This window comes from Oncorhynchus clarkii, chromosome 10 (assembly GCF_045791955.1).
Source record: "Oncorhynchus clarkii lewisi isolate Uvic-CL-2024 chromosome 10, UVic_Ocla_1.0, whole genome shotgun sequence".
Classification (NCBI taxonomy): domain Eukaryota; kingdom Metazoa; phylum Chordata; class Actinopteri; order Salmoniformes; family Salmonidae; genus Oncorhynchus; species Oncorhynchus clarkii.
In genome coordinates, this window is record NC_092156.1 from 42,187,585 (window position 1) to 42,208,109 (window position 20,525).

Genomic DNA, 20,525 nt, shown 5'->3' on the forward strand with positions numbered 1-20,525 from the left:
TGACTATAATTTATTTCACTTGCTCTGGCACTGTAAACATATGTTTCCCATGCCAATAAAGCCATTTGAACTGTATTGAGAGAGGCATGTTTATCCCACTCCAGCCCGAGAGGTGGCGGTAATCCACCAATAACTAGTTTGTCCATCGCGCGAATTCTTGACAAAATAAAAAACACAGCTGTCAAATGAAGCAAAGAGTGCGGCCATTTTTCTAAAACACAAACAAGAAGAGAAAGCGAGTTGTGAAAATATTCGCAGCGAATGTTGGTCAGAGGAAAGTATAGCTAATTAATCAAACGTTCAACAAATAGTTGAAAGGAAGTAACATTAAGATATACAGATCGTTGCGAAATACACATATATGTTAACTGGATTTAACTAGCTACATTTCAATTTCGTAAAATTTGCAGCTACCAGCTAGCTAGGTTGTAGCTGGCTAGCTGGCTACTTGGCTGGCTAGCTAGTGCGACCAGCTTTCAACGAAAGGTGAGTGTCGAATTTGGAACAATTATGTACGAAACGTGTTCTGCTGTGGAATATATTGCAATGTTTACTGCTTGGAATAATCTAACGTTCTCATTTTTGTTCATGCTGGATTGTGTCAAGATAGTTGACATTGTCCGCACACTGTGCAGCAATGTTAGCTAGTGAGGCATTCGTTAGCTTGTTTACTAACGTTAGCTAGGAAAAGGTACAGGCCAAAGCCGCGGGCTAAAGTTGAGATGTAGCCTGGGCGAGACGAGTGGGCGAAGTGCTTAAAATAGGCCAATAAACGTATAAAAAGGGGTTCAAGAACCCCCACGTGCAGGAACGCCCTGACTTGCGGGCCGCAATCACGATACACAGTGGAGTTGAGTGGTGAGACGACTACATCGACTCGGTATCAGTCCATACTTGCAAAAATGTCAATTCTACCTATGTTCGTCCTGTTTTCTTTCGGTTCTGCAATCTGTCGTTTTTGATAACTTAATTCTGTGACCTGTGTCAAATTGCACCGTGCAATGACGGGGCTGATCCTTTGGCGTTAACAATTGCCGGAGTTCGTCTAAAAGGCTAATTTAAAAAAATCTAACTACAGATTGCAGCATCCGAAGAAAAAAGTTACAAAACAAATATAGGTACACATGAAAGAATGGATTTTTGTTTGTTTTTACACGTATTAAACTCATCGCCTCGCCACTCAACTCCATTGAGCATCGCGTAGTATGGGATGCGCATTTGAAGTAATTTCCCTATTCAAATAATATCAGGAAATTGCTTAGTCGAAAAACACGATAAATTAAAATCAACTCTGTTTAAACTTGTTTGCTGCATAGCAGCAGCGGGTGGAGGGGAGGGGGGGGATAATTTGTGGAACGTTTCAACAGGAGTCTGTTCCAAAATCTTTGTAAATAACACTGTTGCCAACAAACGCATACACAGTTGTATAGCGGCAGAATATGATGCCAGGTAGGGAGTGGGCAATTTTGTTTAGTTTTTCACTCACCACGTTTATTCCGAAAATGTCTGTCATCACTTAAGAATAAGCTACGTGGTGAGTTGATGCCTATTCGACAGATAGTTAGCTAGGTGAATTGATCATGCTACTTTGTATGCATTGTTTGTTGGCATCCTTGTTATTTACAAAGTTTTTGGAACAGATTCCTATTGGAACTTTCACCAAATTATACCTACCCAGCAGCGGGAATTGGCAGGGACCTGCCTGTGGTGTGTGCATGGGAGAGAGGAAAAGTAGCCACTGACTCGAGCTAGTTAGACAACCTATGACATTTTCAAGTTTGTCTATCATCCCACCTGGCAGTGCCTGTCTTTAATGTATCAAATCTAAATAAAAATACTTTAAAATAGCCAGGTGTTAGCTAGTTGAGGATATTTTGCTGAACTCCCCGTCCTTATCGACAACAACTCCATTCATATTAAACACGTGTTGGTTACTGGTTGTAGCCTACTCGTTCTCATTTAGCTGACTTAATTCCGTAATTTACATTACTTTTAACATTGATTAGTTATCTCACACTTTACATTGCTACACATGGAGCCGCTGGCTGTGGTGTCAACATCAAGCTACATGGGTGAAACCTGTGTAGGCTCTACGGTATGTATTTTTATGGGGCGCAGGTCACAACTAACTGCGTAGTTGCTAGCCTTTATCTAAGCAAGGAGAAATGTACTGCACACTTGTGGTCACATTGTACGAAAGGTCAATGAAATGTATGCGACTAAAGTGAAAACCCTTCTCAGTTATAATAATCCTCTCTACCTTTCTGCAGATTTGGTCAGTATTCTTTGGATGCTCAACACTCAATTTGCCATTTGTGAACACTGAATTGAATATCTTGTTCTCTGTCGCTCGCTCTCTGTTGTTTCCCCAGGTGTTTGGAGGAAAGGGAGGGTTAATAGACCCTGAGGAAATAATCAAGCAGTAGGACAGTGAGAAGTGGAAGGAATAATACATGCCGGTGAAGATGACACTTGTCTCTCCCTGTGCAGCCGCTGTTCTTCACAATATTGCTTCATAGTCATTATTATGATCAACTTCAATGTTGATGTAATTACTGGTGCTGTTTGTCCATGAACATTTAGTTTTCATTTATTTTTGATAGCTGTCACGTTTGGCCGCCTCCGTCACCTCACCCAACTCCTTTCCCTGAGCCTGGCAGCTATTTGCTCAGCATATCAGATTTGTGTGGTCTGAACAATCCCACTGCACACTGAAGAACCAAGTAGCCTTTAACTCCCTCATCGAATCTGGGCGAAACTGGTCCAGTCCTCTGGACAAGGTTAGAGCGCTACTCACTCTGTAAAATTGCCCAGACACATTGTGAGAACGTTGTCATTGATGTGGATGTTGGGGATGTGTGTTATTTGGGACAAATCTTTGAACTTTGTAGTACAAGATATATAGTATTTTATTACTCCTGAAGTGGACAGTTGATTGTATGATTATGATGTGGCTCAGTGTCATGATATGGTCTGACTGACACCCATATTGTGCCAGCAGAAGCCTTGAGCTCCATTTGAAGAGAGGAGTATGACTGCTGAAACACTTAACTTCGGCCCAGAATGGTGACGCATCTCTTCCTTCTCTAACGTAGTCATTCTTTTTTCCTCCCTGCTTACCTTCCTAGCCCATAAATAACTCTTGTTTTTCATTGACTTGCTCTTATGTCAGTAAATTAAAGCGCATCTTCACTATTTTAGGCCCCCCCTTACTCCCTGTCCTTCACGTCTCTCCTCCCCCGTTACTCCCCGTCCTTCACGTCTCTCCTCCCCTGTTACTCCCCGTCCTTCACGTCTCTCCTCCCCGTCCTTCACGTCTCTCCTCCCCGTTACTCCCCGTCCTTCACGTCTATCCTCCCCCGTTACTCCCCGTCCTTCACGTCTATCCTCCCCCGTTACTCCCCGTCCTTCACGTCTCTCCTCCCCCGTTACTCCCCGTCCTTCACGTCTCTCCTCCCCCGTTACTCCCCGTCCTTCACGTCTCTCCTCCCCCGTTACTCCCCGTCCTTCACGTCTCTCCTCCCCCGTTACTCCCCGTCTCTCCTCCCCCGTTACTCCCCGTCTCTCCTCCCCCGTTACTCCCCGTCTCTCCTCCCCCGTTACTCCCCGTCCCTTCGCGTCTGTCCTCCCCGTCCCTTCGCGTCTGTCCTCCCCGTCCCTTCGCGTCTGTCCTCCCCGTCTTTCGCGTCTGTCCTCCCCGTCTTTCGCGTCTGTCCTCCCCGTCTTTCGCGTCTGTCCTCCCCGTTACTCCCCGTCTTTCGCGTCTGTCCTCCCCGTCTTTCGCGTCTGTCCTTCCCGTTACTCCCCGTCTTTCACTTCTCTCCTCCCTCCTTTCTTCCTCATTTACTCCTTCTCAACACCAGCGAACACACTGCATTTTTTCCTTCCACATTTTCTCCTTCCCCATTGTCTTGTTTTCAGAGTGAGTGCATGACCTGTCATTTTAAATTTTAGAATGTAAAGAAAAGAGAAATCCATTTTGTTTTCAACTTGTATATATCGAACTAAAATAATATGATGCCTCCAGTTCTCCTTGAGAAATGCCTCACTCGGGATGTTTTTGCAACTTGGACTTCTCACCCCTCCAATCATTCAGTAGAACACCACAAACATAAATTCTTGCTATGTTGCCAACAACTCGACATATCCAGATTGTACTAAAAGCTAATCTTCACCCGTGGTGTATTGTGTACTGTATTTTCATTTTGCTCCTGCTTGTTGCCCTTAGTTGTCTAGGGGAAGATAATGGGCGATGCATATCCAACCTAAACTTGAGGTGAAGATAAATAAATGGATATGCTCATACACATGGCCCAGTACTATTATGTCAGTAATAATGATTGCATTTGAAGTGTTATTGATGCATGGATTGTACTTATGGTGATTTCTTGTCCCCAGGCTCCGTGCACTATCCAGAGGGGGGAGTGTGACGTCCCCCCCTCCTTCTCCAGCCATGCCAAAGTCCAAGCTGGCTGATTATCGCTATGGCCGCGAGGAGATGCTAGCACTTTATATAAAAGATAACAAGGTGAGCTTATGTACAGTAATGTGTGATTCACTCTTTTATAATGAAGATTCCAATACAGGTGTTTATATTAAAGATTGCTGGCTGGCTATGACTAATGGACATGAAGTAGTGCTGCGACGATGCCAGTATTCCAATATTTTTTTCCATGGCAAAAAGGACAACACGAAGCAGACAACTCTTTGGTCTTTTAAAAACCTGCTCTGTGCAAAATATTGTGCTTAAACTTGGAAAATATGCCTCTGGGTGACCACGTCTGTTTCCCACAATAGGGCTGTTTTCTTGAAGTTAAGTTCGCTTCGTGTTTTGTTTCCTTGCCACGATACTAACGAGTGTCACAAATCTGGTATCGTCCCAGCCCTAGTATGAAGTAAAGCAAACTGTGTTGTCAGCCCCCAGAGGACATGCAGGATAAGGAGTTTGCTGCTATCATGCAGGATGAGCCTGTGCAGCCTTTGGCCCTGGAGCCTCTAACTGAGGAGGAGCAGGTGAGACTGCAGGAGATATAGGAGCTGTTAGTGAGTCAGAGGTTCACCGCTTTGATGCACTGAAGCATTTGGCCAGGATCAACTCTCTCAAATCTCAGCTCTTAGATGCTACTTTTACCCACAATATGCTGATCAGATCCTGCTTCACTGTAGGTTGACAAAACGTCATTCAGCGTTAACGTCATCGACCCTCCTGCCTTTTGTCCTGCAGAGAAACTTCTCCATGTCTGTGAACAGTGTGGCTGTGCTGAGGCTGATGGGAAAGGGAGGCGGGGCTGCCCCTGTAGGCGTGTCTAGGGGCCGTGGAGGATGCATCAGAGGAGGTAGAGGTCAGTCACCACCTGGAGTGATCAGGACGGTGCAACTCTACATATAGAAATGTATTCACTAACCTGCAGATCAGACCTGCTTACTTACAGCTGCACTAGGGTCGGACAGGCTTCTTGTGTAGAATTAAACACTGTGGCGCCGGTGCGAGATATGGCTCGGAAAACGCATCTCGATCCAGGGATGAGAAATGCATTGTACTCTGAATTGTCCCATTAACCTCTACAGGACTGGTGCCCCTAAACTGGGACGGTTGTTACTAACTTGCGCTAATGTGACTAGAATGTTGTATGCAACAGCCAACTTTCCAGGACTTAGACATGTCTTTTATGTGGGCAGAAAGCTTAAATTCTTGTTAATCCAACTGCAGTGTCCAATTAACAGTAGCTATTACAGTGAAAAAAATACTATGCTATTGTTTGAGGAGAGTGCACAACACAACTTTTATCAAGGTGACTTGTTTGACCCATTCACCTCAGAAGGTAAATTATGTACTTCAATAATCTTGCTCTGATTTGTCATCCAGAGGGTCCCGGAGATAAATTGTATGATAAAATTGTATTTTATCAAACAAAACTATGTTCAAATGTAGGAACTGGGGTCTACGGTTTGACCCCTTGGCCGTCTCTGGCTCCACATCCACCCGCCCGGCCATCTAGATGTGTATAAGCTAATGATCCATCATGTATGACATTCCTGGGATTGTGTAAACTTAAATGTTTTATTACCATAGTGTTTTTGTATGTTCTCTATACTTATGTACTTGAAAATGTATCAATTGACCAAAACTCCTGGCAGACTTGGTACAAAGTATCGTGTAGTAATGTAATCTGGATCAGTCTGACACTTTGCACACACACTGCTGTCTGCATGCCAAAATCTAAATTACACCTCTTGCATTTCAATGACTAAAAAAACAAATAACGCATGTTTTTTGTTTTGTAATATATTTGACCAGATCTGTTATATTCTCCTACATTAAATTCACATTGCCACAAACTTCAGTGTTTCCTTTCAAATGGTATCAAGAAATCAAATTTTATTTGTCACATACACATGGTTAGCAGATGTTAATGCGAGTGTAGCGAAATGCTTGTGCTTCTAGTTCCGACAATGCAGTAATAACCAACGAGTAATCTAACCTACAATTCCACAACTGCTACCTTATACACACAAGTGTAAAGGGATAAAGAATATGTACATAAAGATATATGAATGAGTGATGGTACAGAACAGCATAGGCGAGATGCTGTAGATGGTATAGAGTACAGTATATACATATGAGATGAGTAATGTAGGATATGTAAACATAAGTTGCATAGTTTGGTGGCTAGTGAAACATGTACTACATAAAGATGGCAAGATGCAGTAGATGATTCAGAGTACAGTATATACATATGAGATGAGTAATGTAGGGTCTGTAAACATTAAGTGGCATTGTTTAAAGTGGCTAGTGATACATTTTTTACATCCATTTCCATCAATTTCCATTATTAAAGTGAGCTGGAGTTGAGTCCGTATGTTGGCAGCAGCCACTCAATGTTAGTGGTGGCTGTTTAAACAGTCTGATGGCCTTGAACATGCATGTCCTTGCTACAGGCAGTTAGATTTGGGTATGTAATTTTAGGCAAAAATTGAAAAAAGGGTTACGAATCTCTTACACCGAGATTGAACGACTGCTTGTTTATTTGGAAAATTGCCCTTTTCGTTCTAATGCTTGGTAGCAGAAGCCACAGCAGTCATTTTGGAAAAGACAGTGTCAGCCAATCATCTCCTTTGTTGTTCAATGCGACATGGCATTCCATAATGGCTGCTGTGGCTATTGCTAACTAGCCTGAGTATGAAAAGGGCAGTTTATTTAACTAGCAGTTCAATCTCAGTGTAACAGTTGGGATAATAGGCAACTTGGAGTACAGCGCATTTCTCATTCTTGGATTGAGATACGTTTTCTGCGCCATATCTCACGCCGGCTCTGCGGTTTCTTTATCTACACAGGAACCCCGTCCGACCCTAGTGGAGCTGTAAGCAAGCAGGTCAGATCTGCTGGCTATGTATTCCCCTGCTGAATGTGCCCTATAATGGATTTATGTGTTTGGGTAGGGAGAGGGAGAGGTGAAGGTGCGTTCTACCAAAGAGTTCCTGGAGGTCCTGATGAAGGAGAGGTGGGCTTCGGTCGTGGCCGGGAAATGCTCCGCAGCCAAAGCTGGGATGACCGGTAGGCTCACTGTCCATGTTGCCCTCATTGTCCTAAACTACACTGCCCTCACCCCCAGATGGTTATCATTCAATCATATTGATGGCTAATTGTGTATGTTTAGTTTTCCATATTCTACACTCAAGGTGTTAAACTATCCAGTTAACTGGTCTTTCCTTCTGTCAGAGCTGAGAGGCCAAGGTTTGAGAAGCCAATCAGGTGTGCTGAAGTAGTGCGTCCAGGGTTCGAAGAGGCGGGGCCTCCGGGCAGGAAGGACTCCTGGCGTGCTGACAGCGACAACTGGCGTACCCTCCGAGAGGAGGAGGAAGAGGCAGCAGCAGCAGGAGGAGAGCAGCCAGCTTGGAGAGTTGCAGGATCCCGCCGGGATGGTACATACACGCATATTACCACTCATACACCTCTACCCAGAATGCATTTGTGCATGTTTCCCTATGTCTGATGGAGACTCCCTCAACAACACAGATGGAGGTCCTCGTTCTGCAGGCTGGCGTGATCGTGGCGGCCGGAGAAAGTTTGAGTTTGAATTCCGTGACGGCGAGGGCCCCCGCAGGGAATCCGACAGGGACGGCCTTCCTGAGTGGTGCACCGACGAGGAGGATGGAGAGATGGGAACCTTTGACTCCTCTGGGGCCTTCATGTGCATCAAGGTGCGTGTCTGTTGGCCTGTTGTCATATCTGTCTGTGTTTGTCCGTGTGTGTATTTGCATGTTATTTGTACGTCTATTCTGAGCCTCGTGCTTGTCTTAGCAGAAAGACTGTAAGGACACCATCACCGAAGAGGATCTGGAGTTTGAAGCTCTGGCGGAAGAGGAGGAGAATGATCAGGGAGGCAAGGACAACAACGCTGACAGAGGTTAGACTGGATGCTTTCCCTGGCTTTAGTATAACAATTAACAGAATATATTTTATGCATTTATAGAAGACCTATTGTCCCTCTACTCCTTTCATCTAGATGAATGTGAAGCAGCAGGTGAGGGAGAAGATAAGTACAAGACTCCTTCTCCTCCTGCCATCTCTGGCTCTCCACCCTCAGACCCTCTTCCTGCCCCCTGCGCCACACAGGCACCCATCTCCCATCCCACCAAAACAAACTATGTGCCCGCTGAAGGTAAATATTGAATTACTGATGTTGTGAAGCATCTTCACTGTGTTGTGTTTGCATCAGTTGGTATCTGCTCCAGAAGATGTTTCACCTGTATGATCAGTCGTGGCCCTATTACAGTAGTACATGTCTCATCCTCTTTACCCCTGTTCTCTCTGGTCTCATAGGCTGCCCACTTCCAGGGAGTGGTGCCCAGCTCAGCCCAGACCCCCCCTCCACCACCACTTCCAGCCTGATGCCTCCTCCCTCCGGATCTCTCCTCCCCTCAACAGGGGGAGAAGCAGAGGAGGACGAGGGCATGAAGCACCTGCAACAGGTATGAGGCGGGTTGCAGTACCCTATAAATTTGATTGGACGTTCAATACCGGATCTATTGTCAGGCGTATGATTACGCTTGTATACTGGGGGAATGTGTGTGATGTAAATGTTTATATTTATTTACTCCCTTGTAGGAGGCTGAAAAGATGGTGGCCTCACTGCAGGACACGTCCCTTGAAGAGGAGTGTTTCACTCAAGCACTACAGGAGAGCCACACAATCACCTCTCACTCTCACACACACCCAGCCCCACACTCTCACACGCACGCCGCTGGACACACACACTCGACCCATAGGGACTGTGCCCTGCCCCTCTCCCACGAGGCAGCCATGAAGTGGTTCTACAAGGATCCCCAGGGAGAGATCCAAGGTAGACACATATACATTTTTAGATATACAGTGGGGCAAAAAAGTATTTAGTCAGCCACCAATTGTGCAAGTTCTCCCACTTAAAAAGATGAGAGGCCTGTAATTTTCATCATAGGTATACTTCAACTATGACAGACAAAATGAGGGAAAAAATCCAGAAAATCACATTGTAGGATTTTTATGAATTTATTTGCAAATTATGGTGGAAAATAAGTATTTGGTCAATAACAAACGTTTATATCAATACTTTGTTATATACCCTTTGTTGGCAATGAGAGGTCAAACATTTTCTGTAAGTCTTCACAAGGTTTTCACACACTTGCTGGTATTTTGGCCCATTCCTCCATGAAGACCTCCTCTAGAGCAGTGATGTTTTGGGGCTGTTGCTGGGCAACACGGACTTTCAACTCCCTCCAAAGATTTTCTATGGGGTTGAGATCTGGAGACTGGCTAGGCCACTCCAGGACCTTGAAATGCTTCTTACGAAGCCACTCTTTCGTTGCCCGGGTGGTATGTTTGGGATCATTGTCATGCTGAAAGACCCAGCCACGTTTCATCTTCAATGCCCTTGCTGATGGAATGAGGTTTTCACTCAAAATCTCACGATACATGGCCCCATTCATTCTTTCCTTTACACGGATCAGTTGTCCTGGTCCCTTTGCAGAAAAACAGCCCCAAAGCATGATGTTTCCACCCCCATGCTTCACAGTAGGTATGGTGTTTTTTGGATGCAACTCAGCATTCTTTGTCCTCCAAACACGGCTATTTTGGTTTCATCTGACCATATGACATTCTCCCAATCTTCTTCTGGATTATCCAAATGCTCTCTATCAAACTTCAGATGGGCCTGGACATGTACTGGCTTAAGCAGGGGGACACGTCTGGCACTGCAGGATTTCAGTCCCTGGCGGCGTAATGTGTTACTAATGGTAGGCTTTGTTACTTTGGTCCCAGCTCTCTGCAGGTGATTCACTAAGTCCTGTGGTTCTGGGATTTTTGCTCACCGTTCTTGTGATCATTTTGACCCCACGGGGTGAGATCTTGCGTGGAGCCCCAAATCGAGGGAGATTATCAGTTTTCCTAATAATTGCTCCCACAGTTGATTTCTTCAAAGCAAGCTGCTTACCTATTGCAGATTCAGTCTGCCCAGCCTGGTGCAGGTCTACAATTTTGTTTCTGGTGTCCTTTGACAGCTCTTTGGTCTTGGCCATAGTGGAGTTTGGAGTGTGACTGTTTGAGGTTGTGGACAGGTGTCTTTTATACTGATAACAAGTTCAAACAGGTGCCATTAATACAGGTAACGAGTGGAGGACAGAGGAGCCTCTTGAAGAAGTTGTTACAGGTCTGTGAGCCAGAAATCTTGCTTGTTTGTTGGTGACCAAATACTTATTTTCCACCATAATTTGCAAATAAATTCATAAAAATCCTACAATGTGATTTTCTGGATTTTTTTCCAATTTTGTCTGTCATAGTTGAAGTGTACCTATGATGAAAATTACAGGCCTCATCTTTTTAAGTGGGAGAACTTGCACAACTGGTGGCTGACTAAATACTTTTTTGCCCTACTGTATATGTGCGCGCGCACACGTTCAGTGATTTAATTTTTATTTTATTTTTTACATATCACTACTTGTTGCTTATATCTTACAGATACTTTATCACATTGTCATCTTGTTTTGTCATAACCATGTCTTCCCTCCCCCGGTCCAGGTCCTTTCTCCACGGTGGAGATGTGTGAGTGGTTCCAGGCCGGCTACTTCACCATGACCCTGCTGGTAAAGAGGGGTTGTGATGAGGGCTTCCAACCCCTGGGTGACGTCATCAAAATGTGGGGCCGCGTGCCCTTCTCCCCCGGCCCATCCCCCCCGCCCCTCCTGGTGAGACAGCCCCCACCATCTCGGGGGTCCTCTGTGAGTCAACGAGCACATGTCTGTCTGGGTGTTTCTTGTTTCTGTTCACTGGTTGGTTGGCTAATTCAAGTACTGCAAAGGCACAGATACTTGACTGTGGTAAACTTATTTTCTGTGAGGAATTTATAGCAGGGTACCTCAGTGGCCGAGGCAAAATCTACTGAAGAGCTCTCCTGTAGCTCTAACATGTCTATCAGAGCAGATAATCAGTTGCATAGTGGTGTGCTGGGGTGTTGTCTGGAACTGTGGTACGGTCAGTATGGTAACCCTGTAGGTCATGTTATTCTCTAGGGCAATATGGACCAGGAGCTGCTTAAGAAACATTTGGAGCAGGCAGCCACTGCAGCTCTATACCAGCAACTACAGATGAGGTTCCAGCACATGAACAGGTGCACGCACGCACACACGCACACACACACACACACACACACAATGTATGTGAGTGTACTAATGTGTGTATTTGCAGGAGTGGAGATTCTAGCATGATGCCCTCGATGAACAGGTCCATGTCAGTACCTGATAATGGGTCCATGTGGGACATGCATACCTCGGCCTCCCAGCAGTCAGGTACTAAAGAGGAACACGATGCATCTTCCCTGCTTCACATACACCTTTATATAAGCACACTTTATGCAGATGCAGTCAAATATATATTGGAACCCACACATGATTTGCTTTTTCCTCTAGAATAAGTTTGAATTAAACTTTTTTTGTGTTCAAGCATATTTGATTTACAAATGCACAGGACAAAAACAAAAATCGAGTCTCACGTGACGATTTTGAACTTAATCAAAGTGGCCTGGGTAAAATGCTAAATTGTTATTAATTTTGTTGGAGGCAAGTGATTCTCAGCAGGTGTAGTTTATCCTACTTGTAGTAATTGGCAGGTGCCTACATGGTTAAAAAAAAATAGCCATTCAACCAGTTTTGAAGAGAATATTCTGCTCAATGCACTCAATATTTCATATCCCCCCACACTGATGCACCTCAGCTATAAATATATTTATTCACACAGATGTCCTTGTACATATTGTCATTGTATGGCAGTAATGTGTTTGTGGCCCTTTCTAGGTGGTGAGGCCAACCTATGGGACTTAACCATGAGTCATTCCACTCAGGGGCCATCTCTGGAGCAGCTACAGAAGGTACAGTCTTTTCATTTTCTCTCGGTCTCCCTGTCTCTCTCGGTCTCCCTGTCTCTCTCGGTCTCCCTGTCTCTCTCGGTCTGACTCTCTCTTTCTCGCTCGCTCTCGCTCTGTGTGTGTGTGTTCATCTGCTGTACCGCAGCTCCAGGACCGGCGTGAGGCTGAACTCAGGGCCAAGCGAGAGGAGGAGGAGCGCAAGCGGCAGGTCGAGAAGAGGAGGCAGCAGGAGGAACAGAAGAGGCGTGATGAGGAGGAGCTGTACAGGCGTAAGCAGCAGTGTCGGCAGCAGCAGGAGCTGATCATGAAGCTGCTGCAGCAGGCCCAGCCCGGGGCACCAGGGTGTGTCTCTGGATCAGGGTGGAGCGGCTCCCAGGCCTCAGCCCTCTCCAAACAAGGCAAGAGCCTCGGCCTGCTGGAGCTGGAGACCGAAAGGCTGCTCAAACAGCAGGCCCAGCACCAGAGGGCCCAGCATCAGAGAGACAGGGTGAGGAGACGCACACAACCCCAAAACCTTTACACGGGCTGTCCTGTCAAGTCTATTCCATTTCAAAGCAGGGATTAATTGACACACTAGTAGTTTCCTGAGAAGAAATGTGTAATCTGAGGATATTTATTACAATGCCCATGTGAATAAATTACATTTTATTTCCGTGTCAAATCGCCCGTTGGCAAACCCATCCCTTATGGGATTAATTGACACAAACAAACGTAACAATAATTCACTGTGATCATTCAGTCATAATTCTTGTGGTGCTCTCTGCAGTGTGACCACTGACAGATGTTCCTCTGTTCTCTCTACCCCAGCATGGAGGCTTGTCGATGGGCCAGTGGGGTGAGGGGTCTGTGGGCATGTGGTCTGGTGGGGGCATGGAGCCCAAAGGCAGCTCTGGAGGGATGGGTGTCTGGGAGGAGGCTGTGAAGAACCAAAACAGCCTCCGCAATATGGGCATGAAGAACAGCCGCAGCAGCCCATCTCTCAGGTACTCCTCCCTGTGTGCGCGCTCACGCTGTGTGCATGCGTCTGTTCAAAGCCTCGCGTTAGCATTTTGTGTGCATGTAAACTGTTCGACGGCCTGCGTTTCTGTATGTGCGTAATGGTTGCTTCCGTGTCCCCCTGCAGTGAGCAGTACATGCTGAGGAAGAAGCGTACAGAGGAGGAGGACAAGCTGCTGAAACTGCTGCAGGGCATGAAGCCCCAGGATGGCTTCACCACCTGGTGTGAACAGATGCTGCACGCACTCAACACCTCCGCTAACAACTCCTCCTCCTCACTGGACGGTAACGAACGCACTCCTTTCCTACATCACTGGATCTGTCAAATGTCTTCACTGACCTTCACACCTACACAAACATCTCCTTAGTTGCCTGACTCCAGCACTTGGCCTTTCTTTCCCCCTGGGGTTAAGTGTAAATGTCTGTTGTCGTCCTCTGAGCAGTGGCAACCATCGTGGCCTACCTGAAGGAGGTGGAGTCTCCCTACGAGGTCCATGACTTTATCCGCTCCTACCTGGGCGACACCATGGAAGCCAAAGAGTTCGCCAAGCAGTTCCTGGAGCGCCGAGCCAAACAGAAAGCCAACCACCAGAGACAACAGCAGCAACAACAGGTGTGTGTTGTATGTATTCTGAACAAAAATATAAAGTGTTGGTTTCACAAATAAACTTTGATTTGAAAGTCTAACATTGGTTCTCAAGTAACACGAGGCTGAAAAGACCTGGCATGGGCTCTCAGATCCTCAAAAAGTTCTGCAGCTGCACCATTGAGAGCATTTTGACTGACTGCATCTGCACTTGGTATGACAACTTGGCAAGGCGCTACAGAGGGTAGGTGCTACCCAGTACATCACTGTAGCTGAGCTCCATGCCATCCAGACCCACTGGTATAGAGGTCATCATAGGCTGTTCTCTTTGCGATCGCAGGACAAGCGGTAGAGATGCACCAAGTCTGAAACCAACAGGACCCTAAACAGCATCTACCCCCAAGCCATACGACTGCATTGACCCCTTTTCGAACAACCTTTTTTTGACTCATCACATATACTGCTGCTACTGTTTACTATCTGTCACTTTATTCCTAGTTATACTGAACACAAATATAAACGCAACATGTAAAGTGTTGGTCCCATGTTTTATGAGATGAAATAAAAGATCCCAAAAATGTTCCATATACACAATAAGCTTGTTTCTCTCAAATGTTGTGAACAAATGTTTACATCCCTGTTAGTAAGCATTTTGCCTTTGCCAAGATAATCCACCTACCTGACAGGTGTGGCATATCAAGAAGTTGATTAAACAGCATGATCAGTACACAGGTGCACCTTGTGCAGGGGACAATAGGCCACTCTAAAATGTGCAGTTTTGCCACAGATGTCTCAAGTTGAGGGAGCGTGCAATTGGCATGCTGACTGCAGGAATGTCCACCAGAGCTGTGGCCAGAGAATTTAATGTTAATTTCTCTACCATAAGCCACCTTTGGCAGTATGTCCAACTGGCCTCACAACCACAGACCATGTGTAACCATGCCAGCCCAGGACCGCCACATCCGGATTCATCACCTGCAGGATCAGCTGATGAAACTGTGGGTTTGTGCATGCAAAGAATTTCTGCACAAACTGTCAGAAACCATCTCAAGGAATCTCATCTGTGTGCTCGTCGTCCTCACCAGTGTCTTGACCTGACTGCAGTTCGGTGTTGCAACTGGCTTCAGAGGACAAATACTCACCTACAATGACCACTGGCGCGCTGGAGAAGTGTGTTCTTCACGGATGAATCCCGGTTTCAACTGTACCGGGCAGATGGCGTTGTGTGGGCGAGGGGTTTGCTGATGTCAACATTGTAACCGCAGTGCCCCATGGGTGGGGTTATGTGCCGGCATAAGCTATGGACAACAAAAACGATTGCATTTTATAAATGGAAATTTGAATGCAGAGATACCGTGACGAGATCCTGAGGCCAATTCATCCGCCGCCATCACCTCATGTTTCAGCATCACAATCCACGGCCCAATGTCACAAGGATTTAAACACAATTCCTGGAAGCTGAAAATGTCCCAATTCTTTCATGGCCTTCATATACTCACCAGACTTGTCACCCGTTGAGCATGTTTGGGATGCTCTGGATCGACGTACATCAGCGTGTTCCAGTTCCTGACAATATCCAGCAACTTTGCACAGTCATTGAGGAATGGGACAACGGTCCACAGGCCACAATCAACAGCCTGATCAACTATGCGAAGGAGATGTTGTGCTGCATAAGGCAAATGGTGGTCACACCAGAAACTTTAAAAAAAGATAGATATATCTGTTGGTCAGATGCATATGTTTATTCCCATTCATGTGAAATCCATAGATTATGGCCTAATTAATTTCAATTGACTGATTTCCTTATATGAACTGTAAATTGTTGCATTTCTATTTTGTTCTGTGGTTGTGTATGCGTAGAAGAGCTTATCAGTAACCACCATCCCTTTCCCTCACCAGCTATCAAAGGAAGTTTCAGGGCTGTCCAACTTTCCTATCCAGGTAGGCTCCGTCCAGGTAGGCTCTGTCCTCAGTTCATGACCATTTGGTCATCAACATGCATTTGTTTTCTTGATGTAATCACATCTATACTCTTCTCATGCTCTACACCACTTATTTGATTGAGCAAAACCCCTGTTATGTAGTCCATGTTCCAGGCAGCCCAGATGGGAAAGGGAGGAATGTATGACAGTCAGGCTGCAAAGATGAAGAAGAAACAGACCATGATGCTTCACTCTGACCCTAGCATCTTAGGTATTCAGACACTCGGTCAATAATAAAAATAATAATAATACCCACAGTACATTTATTAAATGTCTCAGCACAGTAAAAAGTAAACTCTACATAGAGTTGAAGTATTGTGTATTTGTGTGTGTATACCGGTAACCTGGGAGAGGGTAACTTTCCAACTGAAAAGTAGTAGATTCCATATTAGTTGTGGATATAGAGATGAACTGTGGTGTTTTTTCCTGCAGGATATTCATTCCTGGGCGCTGGGGACAGGATGAACCTGGGTGAGATGGAAACAGTGGAGGATTATTGATCCACAGCATCTACCTGAATCCACCTGAGGCCTTACACCTGGATTAAAACACACACTGACACAAACACTCACCCACACAGACAATGACGAATGTGCACTGCTGAGCTACTTTGCCCCCTCATAGATGAGGACCTGGAAAAGTAGTTTTTTTTTTCTCTCATCTCTGTGTGAGGGGAGGGGGGGGGGTGCAGAGGAGTACCCTCCTGCACTTCTTACAGTTAAGCACCTTAAACTAAACTAATGCACTTTATCACAGGGTTTCAATATTTGAAATGAAGTTTTGCAAGTTTGTTTTCTTGTTTTTAGGATGCAAAATGTGCATATTGTGTCTACAATATGAATACACACATGTGGATGTGTGTGTGCAAACATACCTAAGTAAGGAACTGGAGGTTACATCTCCAATAATAATGTCGGGTGATGAGGATTTCTTTTGGAAAGTATATACTTTTTTTTTTCTTTAAGTTTTTATATAAAATGTAAAGCTATAACAAATTGCATTTTATTAAGAAAAAAACTTGAAGGTTTGCACTTAGATAAACAAAACTAGTTGTAGATAAGTAGTGGAAGAACATTTCTTTGAATGCTGGTGGGTTTGTGTGGTAGACTTAAAGCCTGCACAATTTTTATTGCTTACAGAGATGCATAAAAATGCCATGTTTTTACGTTGTTCCATGATTTTTTTTTACTTTGAAGAATGTATGCAATGTGTGCCCATGTCAGATGTATATGAGTGATTGGTAGCCAATGAATGTGTATGTTTTGTACATGGAGTCTCTAAGCGAGAGTGGAGAGGGCTCTTTTCAACCAATCTTTCACCAGCTCCTCATCCCCTAAATGACTTCATTGAAGGTCTTTTGCTTTGGTGTCCAGTTACCCGACTGGCCGTCTGTGTTTTGTCATTGGTGCATTGCTGCTCTCATTCTCCATGGTGAGTCACGACGGTCCATGGGCTCTGATTCGCTGATACAACTGTGAAAACAGATCTTATAATTCAAGGCAGATTTCCGAGGTGTATTTTACTGCAGTTAAGTCACTCTCTCTCGTTTAAAGAACCATAAGGTTCTGTTTAATCATTCTCTTCCTTGTGGTTATGAGAGTTGGTAAGACCAGAGAAGTCCCTTGCATTTTCCAAGGGGATCTATTGCCTTTAACGACATGTCAGTGTTGAGGTCTTGCTTTCCTGCTTCCAGGCAGTTTTGCAGACGATTGCCACTGCGTATGTTAACCCTAGTATTGATAGCTAGAGTCCTGTCTTTTTGTTGCTTTTTGAATAGAATGTCAGTTTTTAAACAAAGTGAAAGTATTTGGACTTGATATGGAGCACTTTTGAAGCTGCTACACTATTGTATTTTTATATTGTTGTTTTAGTTTTTTTTTGCCTCTATGGTAATTATTTTTACTTTAAAAAAAAAAAAAAAATCTGGGTGTGGAAATGAATGTATTCCAAAAAACTGAAATGTACAACAGTGCATTGAGATGAAGCCAGACTTTAAACAAATCTTTTGGAGCTAATGAGTAGAGTTGTGCTGAAGAAGTATTAGAATCCCAGAAGATGAGCTACTGTAAATGAAACCAAGGTGGACACGGCTGAACACTGCCATCTCTTACTGCTCTCTGAGAAACACATCCTAATAAGATGAAGACATCTGTCCACCGCCATGTTGTCGTCCTCGATACAACACACACGAGGAACTAGCATGGGAAATGTAGCAGTCGTGTGTTTGTTTTTTAAGAGAAATTGGTCTCCTTTTTATCTTTGAATGTCTGGGTTGTTACTATTCATGAATGATCTCTTGCTTTTCCTCATTGCCTAAATCTTTGACAATTGAGTTTTTGAAGATGTGGGCAGAGGAATGATCGGTACGTCATCAGCAAACTGAAACGGTCTTCGCTTTAACCGGTCTGGATTATATTTTTAATGGAAAAAAAGCACCCCCCCCCCCCCCCCCACAAAAAAAAAATATCAAGGGGAATGGATATTATTTTGGGGGGGCTGTGATAATGTAATATGTGGCTATCATTAGATGCCATGAGTTGGAGTGAGATGGAGAGAACCTGAGATGGGCAGAGAGGAGTCAAAAATCGGACTCCTTTCGCTCTCCTTGTACCTCCAACAGAGACTTGTTCATCAGGCCGGCCTCTTGCGTCCTTGCCCTAGCTGATTTTCCCACCCTTTTACAAAATGCTGTGCTATGTGTCTCATGGGGTTTGGCATGCTGGGACCATGTGACTGGAGGCCTCCTGATGTTAAATGGACTTCTAACGAGAATTATTGAATGTTCTAGAAAATAAACTACTAAAATGGGGAGAACATTTTTGAAAAATTTTTTTTTTAACACAGGCCTACAATTGGATCCATTGAAATCCAAAACTACTGGACAATGGACTCATTGGTACGGGTGGGGTCAGTCGTGAAGCTTGTTCATCTTGTGCTTTTGTTGGGTCTAGTTGAACATTTATCAAATCACAGAGCCGAGTGTTGGGGGATGGACAGCTTTGTTGACTGAGTATGCCCCGTCTCGTTGTATTTACTCTTTCACTGGACAGTATTCCTCAAGGATTGCCTTTCCCTGGGCATTCGCCACAAGAAAAGACAACATTGAGGATGACCTTGACACAGAAGACCAGATTCTTCAGTGTTGCAGAACGATACTGCGCTGACCACCAGAGATTCACAGAAGGCAAGTTAATGATGTGACCATCTGTTTTTAGAAAGGGGCTCACTGGGGAAAATGTATGTTCTTTGTTACAGGTGTACTTTTTGTCGACTTTCTAGGTTACGATCTACCTGAAGTCCCACGTAGGACAGGTTGCGACATGGGGGAACTACATAAATTATTTGATTTGACTAGAGATCCTATTTAATAGGTTTGCTGTACCAATTGTCGTGATAGGTATTCAGTGGAGAGTTGGGTAATTAATAGGTTCTTCAGGATATGTGTCCATTTTAATGAGTTTGGACATCTAGGTATGTCTGGACAGCCCCTCGGTTCCTCATGCTACACCCAGGGGTTCTGGGATGTAATAGTTTATGAATCTATTATGATCAGGGTTGTAGTGTTTAATCATCCTCGTCTTAATAGTGTTGTTTCTGCAGGATACCTCATGGACACCACCACCTCATTGCTCTGTCCATGTAGCGGCCTCTCTGCTGGACGACTGTCTGCGGTGTATTGGCGGCTGAGGCCTGTGTACCCTGTTGGACTGGATCACAGCTGGACATGGGATGGTCTCAGAGGGGAGCAGACGGTAGAGGAGAGCCTCCCAGAAACCAGCTTTGTCCCAGTCCTGGGCTGAGGGTGAGATGGAACCCAGCTGACTAAGGTCTCAACCAGGAGTTAACACACACCTTGTGAACATGGACTCTCAATGACTGAACATATACAACTATGCTCATGGCCTGTTACATTCACACACACGCGCACACACATCTGGTTGGCAAGTTTCAACTCCTGGATATAAATAGTCAACGATTAATTCCTCTTTACTCATTTTTGTTTGGTTATTTGAACCTTTATTTGGTTTTACTTGCCTTAAATGTACAGAATTAAATTGCCCATGTGTGATGCCCCCTTCCCCACCATCCCTAAGTAATGCTTGACCTGGTGACGTGTATCCAATGATTTCTGGCGTTGGGTTGGTTTGGGACAACATTTGCCCTTCTAACAGAGCAGTAAAATTGCAGTAATGGGGATTAAAGTGAGTGCTGTAAAAATACAAATATAATGTTAAAGCTATTAGAGGAATGTCTGTCATGCAGAATTGGTTCATTCGTTTTGGGGGAAATGTTATGGGATTTGACTCTTTTGCTACTCCACCACAGCAGCATTTGAGATGGGGGGGGGGGGGGGGGGGGGGGCATTGTGTATATAGTTTTCCTTTTGAATAGACGTGTTACAGAATAAACTGTGTGGAATGCAATATGAATGTGTTGTCATAACTTCGCCATTACATATTGTTTTAAAGGGAAGACCGACTAACAGGACGTCCTTTCCCGACGATTCCACAAGTTGAATTGCCACTGTTCGTCGACGCTCAGCTGTGATCTACTGCGCACGTCCGA

General features: G+C 44.8%; 1 protein-coding gene across 6 annotated transcripts; it reads left to right on the forward strand.

Annotated features, from left to right (window-relative positions):
* The first annotated feature begins 205 nt into the window (after positions 1–205).
* On the forward strand, positions 206–20,383 carry LOC139418490 (GRB10-interacting GYF protein 1-like). 6 transcript variants are annotated; one of them, XM_071168000.1, is made up of 27 exons: positions 214–486; positions 2,373–2,459; positions 2,604–2,780; positions 3,002–3,066; positions 4,229–4,276; positions 4,399–4,528; positions 4,918–5,013; positions 5,225–5,342; positions 7,441–7,555; positions 7,721–7,923; positions 8,018–8,202; positions 8,306–8,408; positions 8,508–8,663; positions 8,825–8,973; positions 9,110–9,344; positions 11,054–11,253; positions 11,545–11,642; positions 11,720–11,820; positions 12,325–12,398; positions 12,541–12,882; positions 13,203–13,378; positions 13,519–13,676; positions 13,835–14,004; positions 15,877–15,933; positions 16,062–16,170; positions 16,392–19,143; positions 19,560–20,383. In XM_071168000.1, exons 4-26 carry the CDS (start codon positions 3,032–3,034, stop codon positions 16,457–16,459), a joined length of 3,126 nt encoding a protein of 1,041 aa, XP_071024101.1. In that variant the 5' UTR covers positions 214–486; positions 2,373–2,459; positions 2,604–2,780; positions 3,002–3,031; the 3' UTR covers positions 16,460–19,143; positions 19,560–20,383. The 6 variants fall into 6 exon arrangements, with proteins under 6 accessions (XP_071024102.1, XP_071024101.1, XP_071024104.1 ...); XM_071168002.1 differs by having other exon boundaries at positions 221–486; positions 11,054–11,220; XM_071168001.1 differs by having other exon boundaries at positions 206–486; positions 2,373–2,780; positions 15,877–15,918.
* The last annotated feature ends 142 nt before the right edge of the window (positions 20,384–20,525 follow it).